At 35.8% G+C, this 15,132-nt stretch overlaps 1 protein-coding gene across 8 annotated transcripts in view; it reads left to right on the forward strand.

The window, feature by feature from the left end:
• The window catches only part of HECW1 (HECT, C2 and WW domain containing E3 ubiquitin protein ligase 1), a 329,622-nt gene that overhangs the window by 246,210 nt on the left and 68,280 nt on the right, over positions 1 to 15,132 (forward strand). For all 8 annotated transcript variants that reach the window (XM_087915428.1, XM_087915430.1, XM_087915425.1 and 5 more), the window contains 5 exons: positions 2,081 to 2,231; positions 6,810 to 6,940; positions 8,086 to 8,207; positions 12,653 to 12,838; positions 13,259 to 13,393. In XM_087915428.1, the coding sequence (XP_087771554.1) occupies positions 2,081 to 2,231; positions 6,810 to 6,940; positions 8,086 to 8,207; positions 12,653 to 12,838; positions 13,259 to 13,393 (725 nt within the window). The remainder of the gene's footprint in view (positions 1 to 2,080; positions 2,232 to 6,809; positions 6,941 to 8,085; positions 8,208 to 12,652; positions 12,839 to 13,258; positions 13,394 to 15,132) is intronic.

Consider the following 15,132-nt stretch of genomic DNA (forward strand, 5'->3'; position numbering starts at 1 on the left):
AATAAGGTCGAATAGGGCCGCAGGCAGGGGAATTAGAAGCAGGAGGAATTCAGGCATTTTGTTTGCGAGGCTTCTTGCTTTGTGAGTAGCTTGCATTTTAGACCTGTAGGAAGTTGGGGGTGTGCATACCTAGTTTTGGTTGTTGTTGAAGTGTGATTGTTGGGATGCAGGCCACTGATCTTGCATTTGATACAGTCAGCATGGTAGTCTATGAACCGGTCAGTCTCTCCTTGGTCCTAGTGTCTTTTGAGTTCCAAGTGGAGCTTGCAGGCAGTATGGACAGGTGGGACCGCGAACAAAGTTTCCTATGGTTAGTGCAGCTTTGGGTGAGTGAGTTTATTGTGGAAATGTACTTGTGTTTGCTGGTTTCATTCTTGCAAACAATTCTGCAGAAGCGTAGGCCAACAAGCCATCACTGTTCTTGAACTTGGAGCCATCATGGGAAACATCAATGATTTCATCAGGAGCGATAGTTGATGCCTGGAAGTTGCTGATGATGTTGCAAACTTTTACAATGTCATCGGATTCATTGGTGTCCTCAAGTCCAAATAAGATAGCTTTGGGGTGCTTCTGTTCATGTTCAATCATGTCTTTAATAAGGATGAAAATGTTACTTGCAGAGTTAGTGGTTTCCTGTGGCTTGGGTTGTTGAGCTGTGTCATGATTCCAGGATACTGGTGCTTCAGTTTTCTGTGTTTTTTCCTTTTCTTCAAGGGATACTAGACGTGTTTCCAAATTGTCCACCCATTCAAGCAAAACAATAAATTTGTCAGGTCTGGCCTTGCATGATGGATGGAATAGCGGAAATGCAAACTGGGAGGTTTTTAGTGATGTTGATTAAAGAATCTGGGCAACACCTTTGGTTAACCTCAAACACTTGTAGTGGGCATATGAGTCCATAGGAGCACTTCATAGTATTCTCATCCTCCTCAAATGTTTCATCACAGACAAAGCATGTGTAGGAGTCATAAGGCACATCGGTAGCAGTTCTCTTCTTTTTGGGTGGGGGCTTGGCAATGGAGTGTTTGCAGTCATGATTGTGTATGGGTTGTCTTTTTTATTATTGTTATTGTTGTTTTGTTATTTTATTTTTATATTTAATTTTCTGTGGCTGGGTTCTTCAGAGCAGCCAGTGGGAGCTTTGCCTTCCACTTAGCTCACCTCGTCAGTTCTTGGGAAGTTGGCCTCCCTTTAAAGCAGTAGCCCAGCTCACTCCGTGGCTCTACCTGACTGCCCAGCTGTTTATTGCTGTTAATTAGTTTTATTGCTTACTTTTTGCTGGAGGGACTCCTCAGATCGCCTCAGCTTCCCTCCCTGTTAGCCTCTGGTAGGGAATTGTCTTGCCACTTGTTTGGCCTCAGGGGCCTTTCCAGTGTTACCAGCTAGCCCCAGCTTCCTTCTTTTGGTCTCTGCTGGGGACTTCCCCTTTTGACCTCTGGTAGGAACTTCCTTAAGCCTTAGGGAACCATGGACAATTATGCTCTAAATGTAGGTCTTATATTTTGGCTCCTGACTTTATCATGGATAATGGATTAGGAAATTCAAAAAGCAAAACTGTAGAAATGATTTTTAGATTAATTTCTCATTTTCCTCCAATGAGATTATCTATGCTAACTAGTTCACTTGACATATCCCTAATTCAAACCTTTGAAATGATATATTGGCCTAATTTGGGGCTTTATTAATAATTACTTTAGATCTCAATAATTGCAGAGTCAGAACAGAGGAGGGTGGGAGCACAAATGCCATTTGGGAATATAGTAAACCTTCTTGGATATTTGCACGTTACTTATTAAATTAATCATATATATGCTGTCCTTTAAGACTGGGTTCTCACCAAGATGGCTTATATAATAAGATTAATACTTTAGCTCCTCCGCTGATTGTAGTGGTTTTTGATAGAAACTCTATTAAGTAGATTAGTATACTTTTTCTTTTTATTTATGGAAATATTTTTGCATAACTTTATAGCTATAGGGAAAATACGACATTCTTAGGCTAAATTTCCAATATCTATGTTTTGGATATTCCAATTAAAATTCATTTGTTTTTGTCTCCAACTCCTTCAAAAAAATATAAGATTGGGAAGCTCGGATAGACAGTCATGGACGAGTATTTTATGTGGATCATGTAAATCGAACCACAACTTGGCAACGGCCTACAGCTGCAGCTACTCCTGATGGAATACGCAGATCTGGATCAATCCAACAAATGGAGCAACTCAATCGGCGGTAAGTTTTTGGACCAAAACATAATAGGCAAAAAAAAAAAAAAAGCATATATGTTGACAATCCTGTGCCTTAGCAAACAGTAACTCAAAGAGGAAATACACAATATATTTGCCCAATAAGGTTCATTAAATATATGCTACTATAACTGTCTGTGTATTAAAAATGATTATATAAAATCTATAAAATGTTCTTTTGTTCAGTGTACTTGATCAAAGTTTAATCAATGTCTATATTTGGCGGACAGTTTTCATTTATTTCGTGGCAACATAAATGCATTTGTCCAAGGTTAGTCACAGATTGCAAAAATAAATGTTTCAACGGATAAAGTAGTGTTCCAAAAAAAAGTAGTGTTCCAAAAAAACCCAACTGCATTTCAAATGGCCCTTAACACAATTCTCATTTCTGCAGACTGGATCAAGACTAGATTCTACCCCAAAATGCCAAGTAACTTATAAAATTGTAAAATAATTTTTGAATGTTATGTTTAAAGCAAAAAAGGAGGTTTAGCTTTCAGCTTTACGAAATAACTAAATTAATTAAAAATTGTTCATTACAAAAGATTATTCCCTTCTTTCCAATTAGGGCAAATGTTCAAAATTATTAAAATCCCTCTGACTCAAGTTAAGAAATTGATGTAAAAAGGTACATTTTATGTTAATTGTTTATTCTGCCTAATTAAAACAGAATAAGATGTACTTACATAGTTCTGCAGGCTACTTCTGCTGATTGCTGGCTGCCAACTGTTTGGCAGTTCGAGTCTGAAGGTTGACTCAGCCTTCCATCCTTCTAAGGTCAATAAAATGAGGACCCAAATTGTTGGGGCAATATGCTGACTCTGTAAAGCCTTTAGAGAGGTCTATAAAGCACTGTGAAATGGTGTATAGCGATAATGATAGCTATTGCAATTTAATTTAATTTAAATGTTTCATGCATTCTTTTGGAGGACAAAAATCAAATGCAGGTGGAAGGCTTTAAGAAGGTACTTTTATTACTTATCATCAGGGGTGGGATTCTACCAGTTCTGACCGGTTCTATAGAACTCCTTGTTAACTTTCTAAGCAGTTTGGAGAAGCGGTAGCTAGAAGAAATCTCCTTTTGTTTTTTTCTAGCCTTATTATATTCTTGACAGACAGGCTAGACTTACAGTCTCCGAAGGAGGGTTTTTTTTTCTTTAAGGGGAAGGGTTGTTTTAAGCTTTTTATACCGCTGTTGGGAGGAAATACTCCCCCGGAAATACTTCTTCTTGGCTAGCTAGAAAGATTGACATTCAAACATGAGTGTACATACCCTTTCTGAGTTTGGGTCTAAAACTGGTTTTTGGTGAAGTTTAATTCTGTGCTTGGTGACGTTTAATCCTGTGTTTATTGATGGGATAATTTTCCCTATTCAGCTTTGTTTGAAAGAAAAAAAGATTAATCTCTATTTCTGAAAAGAAACTGGTTTGAGAAATCTGGCTAGTTCCTGTGTCTATTTGTTCTGGTAATTGTTTTAACAAGCAACAGTTTCACACTTATGACCGTTGCAGCATTCCCACTGTCATGAGAGGCCAGGCGAGGAGAAGCGCCCCTTGATGTGAGTGATGTAGAGTTGGCCTTGCCCACCCAGTCACATGACCACCAAGCCACTCCCACCAACTAAGCCACGCCCACAGAATTGGTTGTTAAAAAATTTGAATCCCACCCCTGCTTGTCATAGCTCCATGGAGGTTACATGAATTCAGACATCTGTGAGCCTTATAAAATTATTCTCTGTAAAAGATCTGAATGAGACTATTTGAGTCTTCAGCCTATTTCTTTTTGGTGTCTGTGTTCTGATAGTTCTGTAAGTCTTTTCCAGCCAGATTCAAAAGTCCTGTAAGATTCAAAACAGTAATACCTTACAACAGTAGTATAGAATTTGCAAACTGGTTGGGTAAATACTACAACACAATTACTTACTTTCATTTATTTTCAGCTTTTATTTTTAAATGTGGTCTGCCTTAATTTTAACTATTAAAACTAAAAAGGTACATAAATTCCTGCTGAAAGTTATTTTGATTTTTTTTATTTGCCATCAAATTTGTGTCAACTTTTAGTGATTGCCTAGGAGTTCTCCAGAAAGAGTTGTCCCCAAATATCAATTTCAGATATTCCAATATTTCACACATTGCTGCTATAATCAAATCCATACATCTTTATTTAGTTATCCTTTTTCTCTTCCCCATCATTGTTGATATCTACAGCTAGCTAGATTTTTACCTAATAGATCTGATTAATTAAACATTATCATTTGTGTCTCTAAGGAGAACTCTGGGTTGATTGATTTGATAACTCATTTTTTATTCTTTTGGTGATATTTTCAGGAATCTTCTCCAGTGCTAAATTTCAAAAGTGGCAATGCTTCTTCTATCATGATTTTTCAATCTCTTTACAGATTCCACAGATGTTTATTAAATCAAGCCATGTTTGTTTACTTAAAGAAATATCTCACTCTTACATTACTTATGCAGCATTCAAGATGACTTACCGTATTTCCCCATGTATAAGCCACCCCTTTTTTCCAAAATTTTCAAGCCCAAAAAGTAGGGGGGTGGCATATACAAAGCAGGTACACTTTTTATACGTGAAAAATGCATAAAATAATAAAGTAGGAATAAACTGGTTTTCCAGCAGTATGCTATACTTTTTTGTAAAAATTGTACGTGATGATACGATTACGAGTGCGAGTACGCGATAGAAATGCATACGCTAGGCATCGGCCTGAATGCTTCGTTCCTACTCTCGTTCCGATGCGTAGATTGCTAGCGTCGCCCGCACCGCTTTCGGCGTCATGACCAAAGTTGTAGATCTAGACGTCAAATTTTGTTTCTTTGTAAATTTTCTTTCTTCATAACTTGTTTCTCTAATAAAATATTTTTTTTCAAAACTTCACAGTCCAAAAATTGGGGGGGGTGGCTTATACAAAGGGGGTGCTTATACATGGGGAAATACAGTAAGCAATTTAAAATCATTGTGTGTGTGTTGTCTGTGTGTACAAATGAAATAAAAGTATAGACTAAACCCATAGGTCTGTAGCAAAATCTTCCTGAGGTTAAAGAAGTAGTATGGAGATGGCTTTGAGAAATATAGTACTTTAAGCAATAATGTGCAGTAAATTTAATGGGCTAGAACCAGGGGTGGGATTCTACCAGTTCACACTTATTCGCTAGAACTGGTTGTTAACATTCTAAGCAGTTCGGAGAACCAGTTGTTAGAAGAAACTACTGGCCTAATCCTGTAAGTAAGTCAGGAAGGAAACATTCTGGTGTTGCTTACAGAAACTGCCTCTCCGTTAACCCTTATTATATTCTTGGCAGGACTGGACTTCCTGTCTCAGGAACATCTCTGGAGTTTTTTTCCTTTCCTTTGCTGGTACTTTGCTTGTGTAGAGTGACCATTTAAAATTACAATGGCACTGAAAAAAGTGACTTATGACCATTTTTCACACTTACGACTGTTGCAGCATCCCCACAATCAAGAGAGGTCAGGCGAGGAGATGCGTGCCTCGATGTGAGATATTGAGTTGGCCAAACCCAGCCAATAACATGACCACCAAGCCATGTCCACCCAGTCACATGACCACCAAGCCATGCCCACCACCTAAGCCATGCCCACAGAACCGGTAGTTAAAATTTTTGAATCCTACCCCTGGCTAGAACAGGCATAATGTATTATTTTCCCTTTTATAGTACTTTTGTACTGACTGCCCTTATGCTGCTAAACTTAGTTATGATCTTAGTCTAAGCCCACTATATATTTTCAGAATGCCTTCACTATGTAAACTATGTCATTCTTTAAGATCAGAAGATTCCTTCTTTGTGTAATATCAAAGCTTATAAACCCCTGAGTAGGATATTTTTAAAAGCATTGAAATTTAAAGTGGAGCATTTTCCTTCAGTGTTTGCTATGAAACAAAAAGTTAGAAAATGTTCTGAGTAGTTCTTACAGTTTTAATGGCAAATTTCAAATTAAATAATAAAACTATATTGATTATATGACCCTGGTTTGAATGGAGCACTTGAGATATGAAAAAGCTGCTCTAAAGTGATGTCCAATCAAGAGAAGGAAGAAAATACTTTTGGTTTATAAATTGTATTAATTTGATTGTCTACTGGAACAGAAAGAGAGAAAATAAAGAGCCATAAAATCTATCTCAAAGTATTTTTTCTCTTAGATGGGGGTTGTTCCTTCCAAAGGATTTCTTTCTAAAAATGAATGTTGGCTTTACATTCAGTTGACAGAAATGCCTTGTTTGATACAGTGAACTTGGCAATTAACAAGGCATTTTAAATGATTTTACACATTTTTAAATTATTCTTTTATATTATTTTAAATTGATTGTGGTTTTATGCTTAGTTTGAATTCTATGCTTTTAATTGAAAATTTTATGTTACTGTATATATTTGAACAAAAAGGCAATAATTTCGCATCAGTTAAAATTCTCAATCCAGCTAAATTTTAAAAGGAGACGACAAACAGATACTTTGGAAAATTTCTTTTCCTAATTTCAAAAGTGTAGGTGATAAATATATTTCTATTTTTTTCCTTTGCCAAAATTAAGATATCAAAATATACAGCGAACTATTGCTACAGATAGAACAGAAGAGGACACTGCTGTCAGCAGCCATGTGGAAAGACTCCCTCCTGGAGGAGGCAGTGATTCCGAAACAGACCCTTCCCAGGCAAATACAGGTAAGGCATTTTGTATAGCCAGATGGTATTCTTCACTTTGCATAAAAATACAATATCTTTTCATTTAAAATGTTAAATAAATAACATTTAAACATAATAATGTTTAAGTAAATCCTCCATTTAAAAAGGGAAAGATCAACTTCGGGCAAAAGATAGCTTATATTCTTAGAAGTAACTCTATCATTTCAATTTTCCAGTGAGGAAATTCCAAGGAGGTAATCGTGATTATAAAAATCATTTCTAAATAGACATAGACAATTCAAAAGTGTAATTGCATGTTAGAAAATAGGAAAGTGTATCAACTGGCACTAGAACCCTATTGTGGAAGCACTTTGTTTAATAAAAGCTTAGTTTTGACTTAGGTTTTGTGCTTTAAGATGTTAGTTCTGTTGCAATGAATATCTCATTTTCTGTTGTAATGTTTGGCATTAAAGAAAATGTAATACTTTCTCAGAGAGTGTACTCATTGCATCTCTATTTACCATGCAGCATATTGTGCCTGCTTTCATTGCAAAAAACATGGATAAATTCTTGTTTCTTTGATAGTGTTTGTAACCAAGCAAACATTATATGCGTGTGTCAATGTCCAGCAAACTAGAATTGCTTTTTGAAAAAAAGATTTTTGAAGTTGGTAAATATTTTTCAGTTCAAGAGGAGATAGTCTATAGATGTGATTTGTCTCACATAACAAACTCAGATTATTTTCAAGTGAAGTGCCTTTTGCTAATACCCAATAATGGTCTGCAAGTTCTACTACAAATCAAGAAGCAGAGTGAAAAAAATGGGACTAAGGTTAAATATACAGAAGATCAAATTAGCTTTAGAATTAATAATGAATATACTGAAGTTGTACACATTTTGTCCTGTTAATCTTCTAACAATTAATTAACCTTTAACAGTGATTGGTAAAGATTTTATTTAATACATTTTTATTACACTGAAAATTCATTTTAAAGGTACAGTTATTATGGTAAGAAAAAACACAAGCCCTAACTATTGGAAAAGAGTGGTAATAATAAATATTTTAAACAGTACATTGGGGAAGGGCAGAAAGATTAGGCATAAAATCATTCAGGAGAATGAGAGAGAGCAAAAGATATGAAGACTGGAATGATATAATTTATATGTTTACCATTTTGTTTCAGAAATTAGAAGAGAAATATCTGTTTTACCAGTGAATTCTCAAAAAATAACTTTATTGCTGCAGTCACCAGCTGTAAAGTTCATTACCAATCCTGAATTTTTCACAGTGCTGCATGCAAATTATGTAAGTACTTGATCCTCTGCCATACAGGTTGGTGACTTATTTTAGCGATACCTTCTAGGGAGTGTTTCAATTCTCACATATATCATTCTTACTCAAGCAAATGATTTATGAAAGGGTGAGGTCTCTTATATTATATGTTCTACGTATGTATTCATGCCCATACATATGTGCAAATGTAAGTTAAATGAATTATTCCAACAAAAAAAGGGTCTAGAGGCGAGGCGAGGTACTCTTGAAACTCAACCAACAAAACAAGAAACTCCATCCAAAAGAAGAAGATTCTTTCACAGTAACAAACAACTATCAGAAGAAATAAACTTTTAGAGATAGGCAACTTTTAGAGATATGCCACTCATAGAACAACAACAAAAAAAAATTCTAAAGAACAATGTCCCTGCTAAAGAACAATGTCAATCCAATACAACTAGCTAGAATTGAACAATTGATTTCATATCCTCACCTTGGAGGAAAGCATGCAGATATCTGGAGAAGGGACATTATCAACTGTTCCAGTGACATGAAGCCCATACTTCCCCAAGGAAAAAAAAAAGATGTTTGTTACACCAAAATAGTAATGGGGGAATTTAACTATCTTGACATCAGCTGGGAGACAACGAATTGTTTGTTTTGTTTTGAAGTTCAATTGACACATTCTGGCTAACCTTTCCTTGACTTTATCTTTAATTGTAAGCCAGTTTAAAAGGTATTTTTAAAGCTATTTTGTAAGTTGATGACAAGTAATATGCTGAGAACTATCAGATTGTTTGCCCTTGGTATTATAGGCATTGCAGGGATAAAATGATTGGACTGAATTAGGTTCATCCCTACTTGGCTTTTCTCCTGAATTAGCCACACCAGAAAGTTGCTTTGCAGCAATCCAGAAAATAAAGCCTACTAATCTATTTTATTTCAACATTGTTTAATTGTTAAGTATTCATCTGCAATGTTTAATTGTTAAGTATTCATCTGCAACGTTATCATCATTTAGAGTAACATATGGTTGGTTACCTTTGACATGGATCCAAGATGAAGTCAAAGTATGTCATTAGCAGTCATAAAGCACAGCAATTTTTTTTCTGGCTGCTGAAGCATTGACAATATGTGACTTAGTCATCAATGTTAGCATATGCTAAACCAGTGGTGGCTAATGTTTTCAGCACCAAGTGTCAAAATGGGAGCATTTTGGCACTTGGTGCCCAAAGTTTTCTCTAAGTAAACTATTAGAATACTTCATTATTTTCTGTAATTGAGGTATTTGAATTTATGAGTATGATTTTGACTAGTATCAATAGCTTTCATCAACAGAAATATAATTTTTATTGAAATATAATTTTATAGAAATATAATTGTTTTATTGTTTTTTTATTGTTTTTTAACGTACAATCCACCAAAGAAAGCAAAAGAACGAAACCAATCATCTTTTATTCAGATTCCACCTGTAAAATAAATATGCCACATGCATTCAAGCTTAATGCCACAATCTTGAATTAGTATTAGAAAGATTAATTATAACCGTGAATAAGTTGGAAAACATTGCCACAATAATAAACAAGTATTTTGTTTCCTTGAAGTTCTTTTTTAAAGTTATGAAATCTGTCCGCATTATGTTCATAGAAGGCTATTAAAAGGATTGTTTAGTGCTAGTGGAATGATCAGGCTTAATGATCTCCAAATATACACAGTCCCAGATATCTACAAACCAAAATAATAAAGCAGGTAATCCATTAAAAAAAAAAGACTGATTCTATGTGACTGCATTAGTTAACCAAAGTACTTTAATAAGTTTGTCTTGAACACAAGGGGGATCCTGTTACTACAGACAGGTCTTGTTTCATTATAGTAATATATATATATATATTATAGCAATATAATATATACATATCAATATAGATATGCAGGTCTTGGCATGTTCAGGTCTTTTCCCATGTAAGATTGAAAAGACCGAACATGCCAAGACCTGCATACCTGTACCCTGAAAATCTAAAAATATATATATGTGCGTGTGTGTGTGTGTGTTTTCATAGATTTTCACAGGTACAGGTATGTAGGTCTAGGTGTGTTCGGGTCTTTTCCCGTGTAAGATTAAGAGTATCTTGGCGATATTTCGGCGAGGTCCCACTCACCATCCTCAGGCTGGTGCTTTTGGCTTCATGCCAGTGCAAGCAGTGTGTGATCGGAGTTGCCATCTCTCTATAAATACTGGTGAGGGGGGGGCTGGTTGGCTGCGCTGCTGCCTCTTGATTGGTTGATGGAGTTGATGTTGGTATAATGGGCTGTGTGATGGCCTTGTGAGTTTTGTTGTGGAGATATTCTGGATCTTGTGCTGTAATCTCCTGGGTCGTTTGTTTTGTAGTGATCTTTTTTCCATTAGCCTCTTGTGTTTTAATGGCTTGGGTAATGGGTTGTGTGATAGGCTTGCGAGTTCTTTTGTTGTGGTATCCTGGGTCCTGCATTGTAATCTTCTGGGTTAACTCCATCAGCCAACATCAACTCCATCAACCAATCAAAAGGCAGCAGCACAGCCAACCAGCCCAGCACACCAGCCCCCCCCCCCACCAGTATTTATAGAGAGATGGCAGCTCCGATCACACACTGTTTGCACTGACACGAAGCCAAAAGCACCAGCCTGAGGATGGCGAGTGGGACTTCACAGAAACGTTGTCAAAATACTCTTAATCTTACATGGGAAAAGACCCGAACACACCTAGACCTACATACATACATACATACATGCGTGTGTGTGTGTGTGTGTGTGTGTGTGTGTTAAGTGTTTGCTGGTATTTATATGTATGGTATTCAACTTTGTTCAGGTATGTTCCCACATCATTATAGTTGTGCTTTTAAAGTTGTAGCAACATTTCGGCAGAATCTCATCTGCCATCATCTGGCTTCTGTATTGTGTTCGTCTGTGTGTCAGTCTTTCACAGCCATTTCTGTTTTAAATTAGGTGCTAGCCTACTGCTGTGCTAGCCTACTTTCTGGCACAGATTTTGGCAGATGATATTCTGCCAAAACGTTGCTACAACTTTAAAAGCATAACTATAATGATGTGGGAAAATACCTGAACAAAGCTGAATACTCTATCTATCTATCTATCTATCTATCTATCTATCTATCTATCTATCTATCTATCATACTATAGCAACAAATTTAGCAAATGGTTCAATTGATCAGCATACCATAAGCATATGCAATAAAAAGAAAGGTGATTCAGTAGAGACCCGGTGCTTCCCCTTATTGATATTGTAGGAGGACAATGAATTGTCTGTAGAACATATAAAGAAGCTCACTTGCCTGAGAATATTGATATTTGGTTGAATATATTCTAATAATCAATAGTAGAACATTTCATCTGAAATTTGCTCTGAATTTATGAACTTTCTCGCCAAATATTTAGTAATTATTTTTCAAATCCTAGGGTTTGTTCTGGTATCTGAATTTTTAGTTACTCTGCAATTGGCTACAGTACTAATCATAGCTTTGAGCAATTTGGTACATTTATTTATGGTCTCAAACAAGCATATGCAAAATATTGGATTCATTAACTTTCACAGAGGACAAAATGGCTTGGTTAGCTTGCCTAGCACTTAGCATAAGAAGTAGAAAACCCATGACCTTCTGAATTTTGGTCAGTGATCATTTCTATCATCCTTTGCAGCTGACCCTCTTGTGTAGGGTTGCTGAGGGCCCTGCTAGGAAGACCACAATTTCCCACTCCTCAAGCTTGTAAACTGCTATGTTATCTGTAACTATTCTAGCCTAAAAATTAAAAAGACTGAAATAAGAAAGACAACATTCTTCAAAAATGTAGAAAAAGGTGATCATTAATGAAATATCAAAGGTTGATAATCATGTGATTCAAATAAGAATATTTATTAGTATATTAATAATGACAATTACAAAGAACTCTGAAAATATATAAATTCAGAGAGGATTCAGGCATGGGCATAAGAAGGAATTGCACTGATCACTTGGATGACTATGTAGCAGGACTTGGAGGAAGGAAATGGAACTACAGGTAGTCCTCAACTTACAACCACAATTGAACTCAAAATTTATGTTTGTATACCAGGATACTGCAACCATCACAAATGTGAGTCAGTTGTCAAGCATCCGTATGTAAATCACATGACCAAGGGAATGCTGCAACAGTCGTAAGTGTGAAAAATTGTCATAAGTCCCTTTTTTCAGTGCCTTATAACTTCAAATGGTCACTAAGTGTACTGTTGTAAGTTGAGGACTACCTCTATCCTTGTCCTAACCCTAATGCTCCTGGGATTTTGGTTTCTATTGAAAGAGCAGTTTGAGATTGTCATTACTGCAGTAGATAATTGCTATTTTAGAAAGACACACATGATTAGTAGGTTGGGTTTTTTGGAAAAGTATTATCATAGTTATTTTGCAACAATGCATTTGAATGCCCCACTTTTTTTCTTTGTATTTAGAGTGCCTATCGAGTTTTCACCAATAGCACCTGCTTGAAACACATGATTCTAAAAATCCGCAGAGATGCTCGGAATTTTGAGCGGTATCAGCATAACAGAGATCTAGTAAATTTCATCAACATGTTCGCTGATACACGGTTGGAACTCCCACGAGGATGGGAAATCAAAACTGATCAACAAGGCAAGGTACAAGAATGAAATAAAGTCAGTATTTAATTCTATGTAAAAAAAAATTACACACATGCACACACACACACACACACTGTGTGTGTGTGTGTGTGTATTGTGCAAGAATGCTAGCATGGGTGGGGAATATCAGTATATTAACTGGAGGGTTCTGGCTTATCCTCGGAAGGCTTCTCTTCACTCAGTATTTTACTCAGGAATATATACCTGAAAATAATTATCTGTTTTGCTTTTCTTGGTCTTGGTCTGTATAACGTAGGTAGTTCTTCAGTCTACTTTCAGTACATTAGTCACACTGTATTTAACCATTTAATTTCTTTAACTAAAAAAATCAGGTTAGAAATCATGTTAAAACCTATATTACCAACTCTGGTAGCTCTCTTAATATTATTTCTGATTCTTAGTATTCTTATATTGCAGTCTTTCTTTGTTGACCACAACAGTCGTGCTACCACTTTCATTGACCCCAGAATTCCACTTCAGAATGGCCGTCTACCCAATCATTTGACCCACAGGCAGCATCTTCAGAGACTCCGTAGTTACAGCGCTGGAGAGGTACATAAATATGGGCTTTAGAACCTAAGGATTCATTTTAGTAAAAGCAGATGCTAATTTTTAGCATGAGCTTTAAATAGCACTGATATATATGTGTGTGTCTGTCTGTCTGTCTGTCTGAATCTTAAACATAATACATAATCGGCAGGGTATTAGTAGCAATTTTCCATGGGTTTATACAGGCTAATTATTTTATATAGCTATTAGATTTTTTTCACACCTGTGAAAAAAACAAGGAAACTAGAAATAATATTTGTTACAATATTTGCATTCTGCTGCATGGTGGATTGCATCAAATACCAATAAATACAAAAGTAATTTTTAAGAGACATAATATTCTACAAACATACAATAAAGCTCGAATTCAGCTCAGTCATATCAAATGGGAAATACTGTCTGGAACAACTCCGTTTTAACTACCTTCCTAATGTCCATCATGTATTTTTGGGAGTAAAGTCTTTTATTGGGATACAGTGTAAAATCGGGAGAATTTTTTTTTTCACTTCTCCACCCCAAGTTTTTATAGTAGAGGTTCTCTTAGAAATTTTAATTGTGAAGTGCATTCTTTATAGATCAAGTTTAAAATAGGCAATCCTAAAATTATTTAGGAGTCAATTCATATAGAGCTCTATATGTGACCAGGGGTTTGATTAATAGCCTATTGATAGGCAATATTGTGCCTCATAAGGAATTTTATATTAATCCAGTAGGCCTCATCCAGTAAAACCGCATGTTGCAATTCTGTATATTTATTTATTTATTATTTTATTTTGTCAAGCAATTATAAGATAACAGATATCTTACATAGTTATGAATATATGAAATGGATACATATAAGAAAAATAAAAAGAAACAATAGGACAGGGACGGTAGGCACGTTGGTGTGCTTATGCACGTCCCCTACAGATCTCTTAGGAAAGGGGTGAGGTCAATAGTAGACAGTCTAAGGTTAAAGTTTTTGGGGTTTGAGGAAGAAACCAAAGTCAGGTAGAGTATTCCAGACATTGACCGCTCTGTTGCTGAAATCGTATTTCCTGCAATCAAGTTTGGTGCAGTTTACCTTGAGTTTGTATCTATTATGGGCTCTTGTATTGTTATGGTTGAAGCTGAAGTATTCATTGACAGGTAGAACATTGCAATATATAATTTTATGTACTATATTTAGATCAGACCTTAGTTCTAGGTTTTCTAGGTCTAGAATTTCAAGTCTGATGGCATAAGGTATTCTGCAACAAGTAGAGGAGTGGAGAACTCTTCTTGTGAAATATTTCTGGACTTTCTCAACTGTATTAATATCAGATACGTAATGCGGGTTCCAGACTGACAATCTGTATTCAAGTATACTAGCAAATGTTTTGTATGCTCTAGTTAGTGTGATATTACCAGAGAAAAAGCTACACAGGATTAGGTTATGTAGTTACAGTGGGCTATGTAGTTACAGTGGGCTCTAGCATTTAGATCATTAGAGATGAGTACTCCAAGTTCCTTGACAGAATTTGGATCATCAATAAGGTCTTGACTATTCAGCTTGTATTTTATTTTCTGATTTATTTATTTTTTGCCAATATGTAAGACAGAGCATTTATTTGTTGAGATTTGAAGTTGCCATTTGTTTGACCATTCTGATACATAGTCAAGGTCTTTTTGAAGGGTAGCAGTATTGTCGGTGGTGTTGAAGAGCTTTACATCATCAGCAAAGAGAACACCATTGCTCTTAATATGATCACAGAGGTCATTTA

Source organism: Pseudonaja textilis, chromosome Z, assembly GCF_049901715.1.
Source record: "Pseudonaja textilis isolate UNSWEBS1 chromosome Z, rPseTex1.2, whole genome shotgun sequence".
Classification (NCBI taxonomy): Eukaryota; Metazoa; Chordata; class Lepidosauria; order Squamata; family Elapidae; genus Pseudonaja; species Pseudonaja textilis.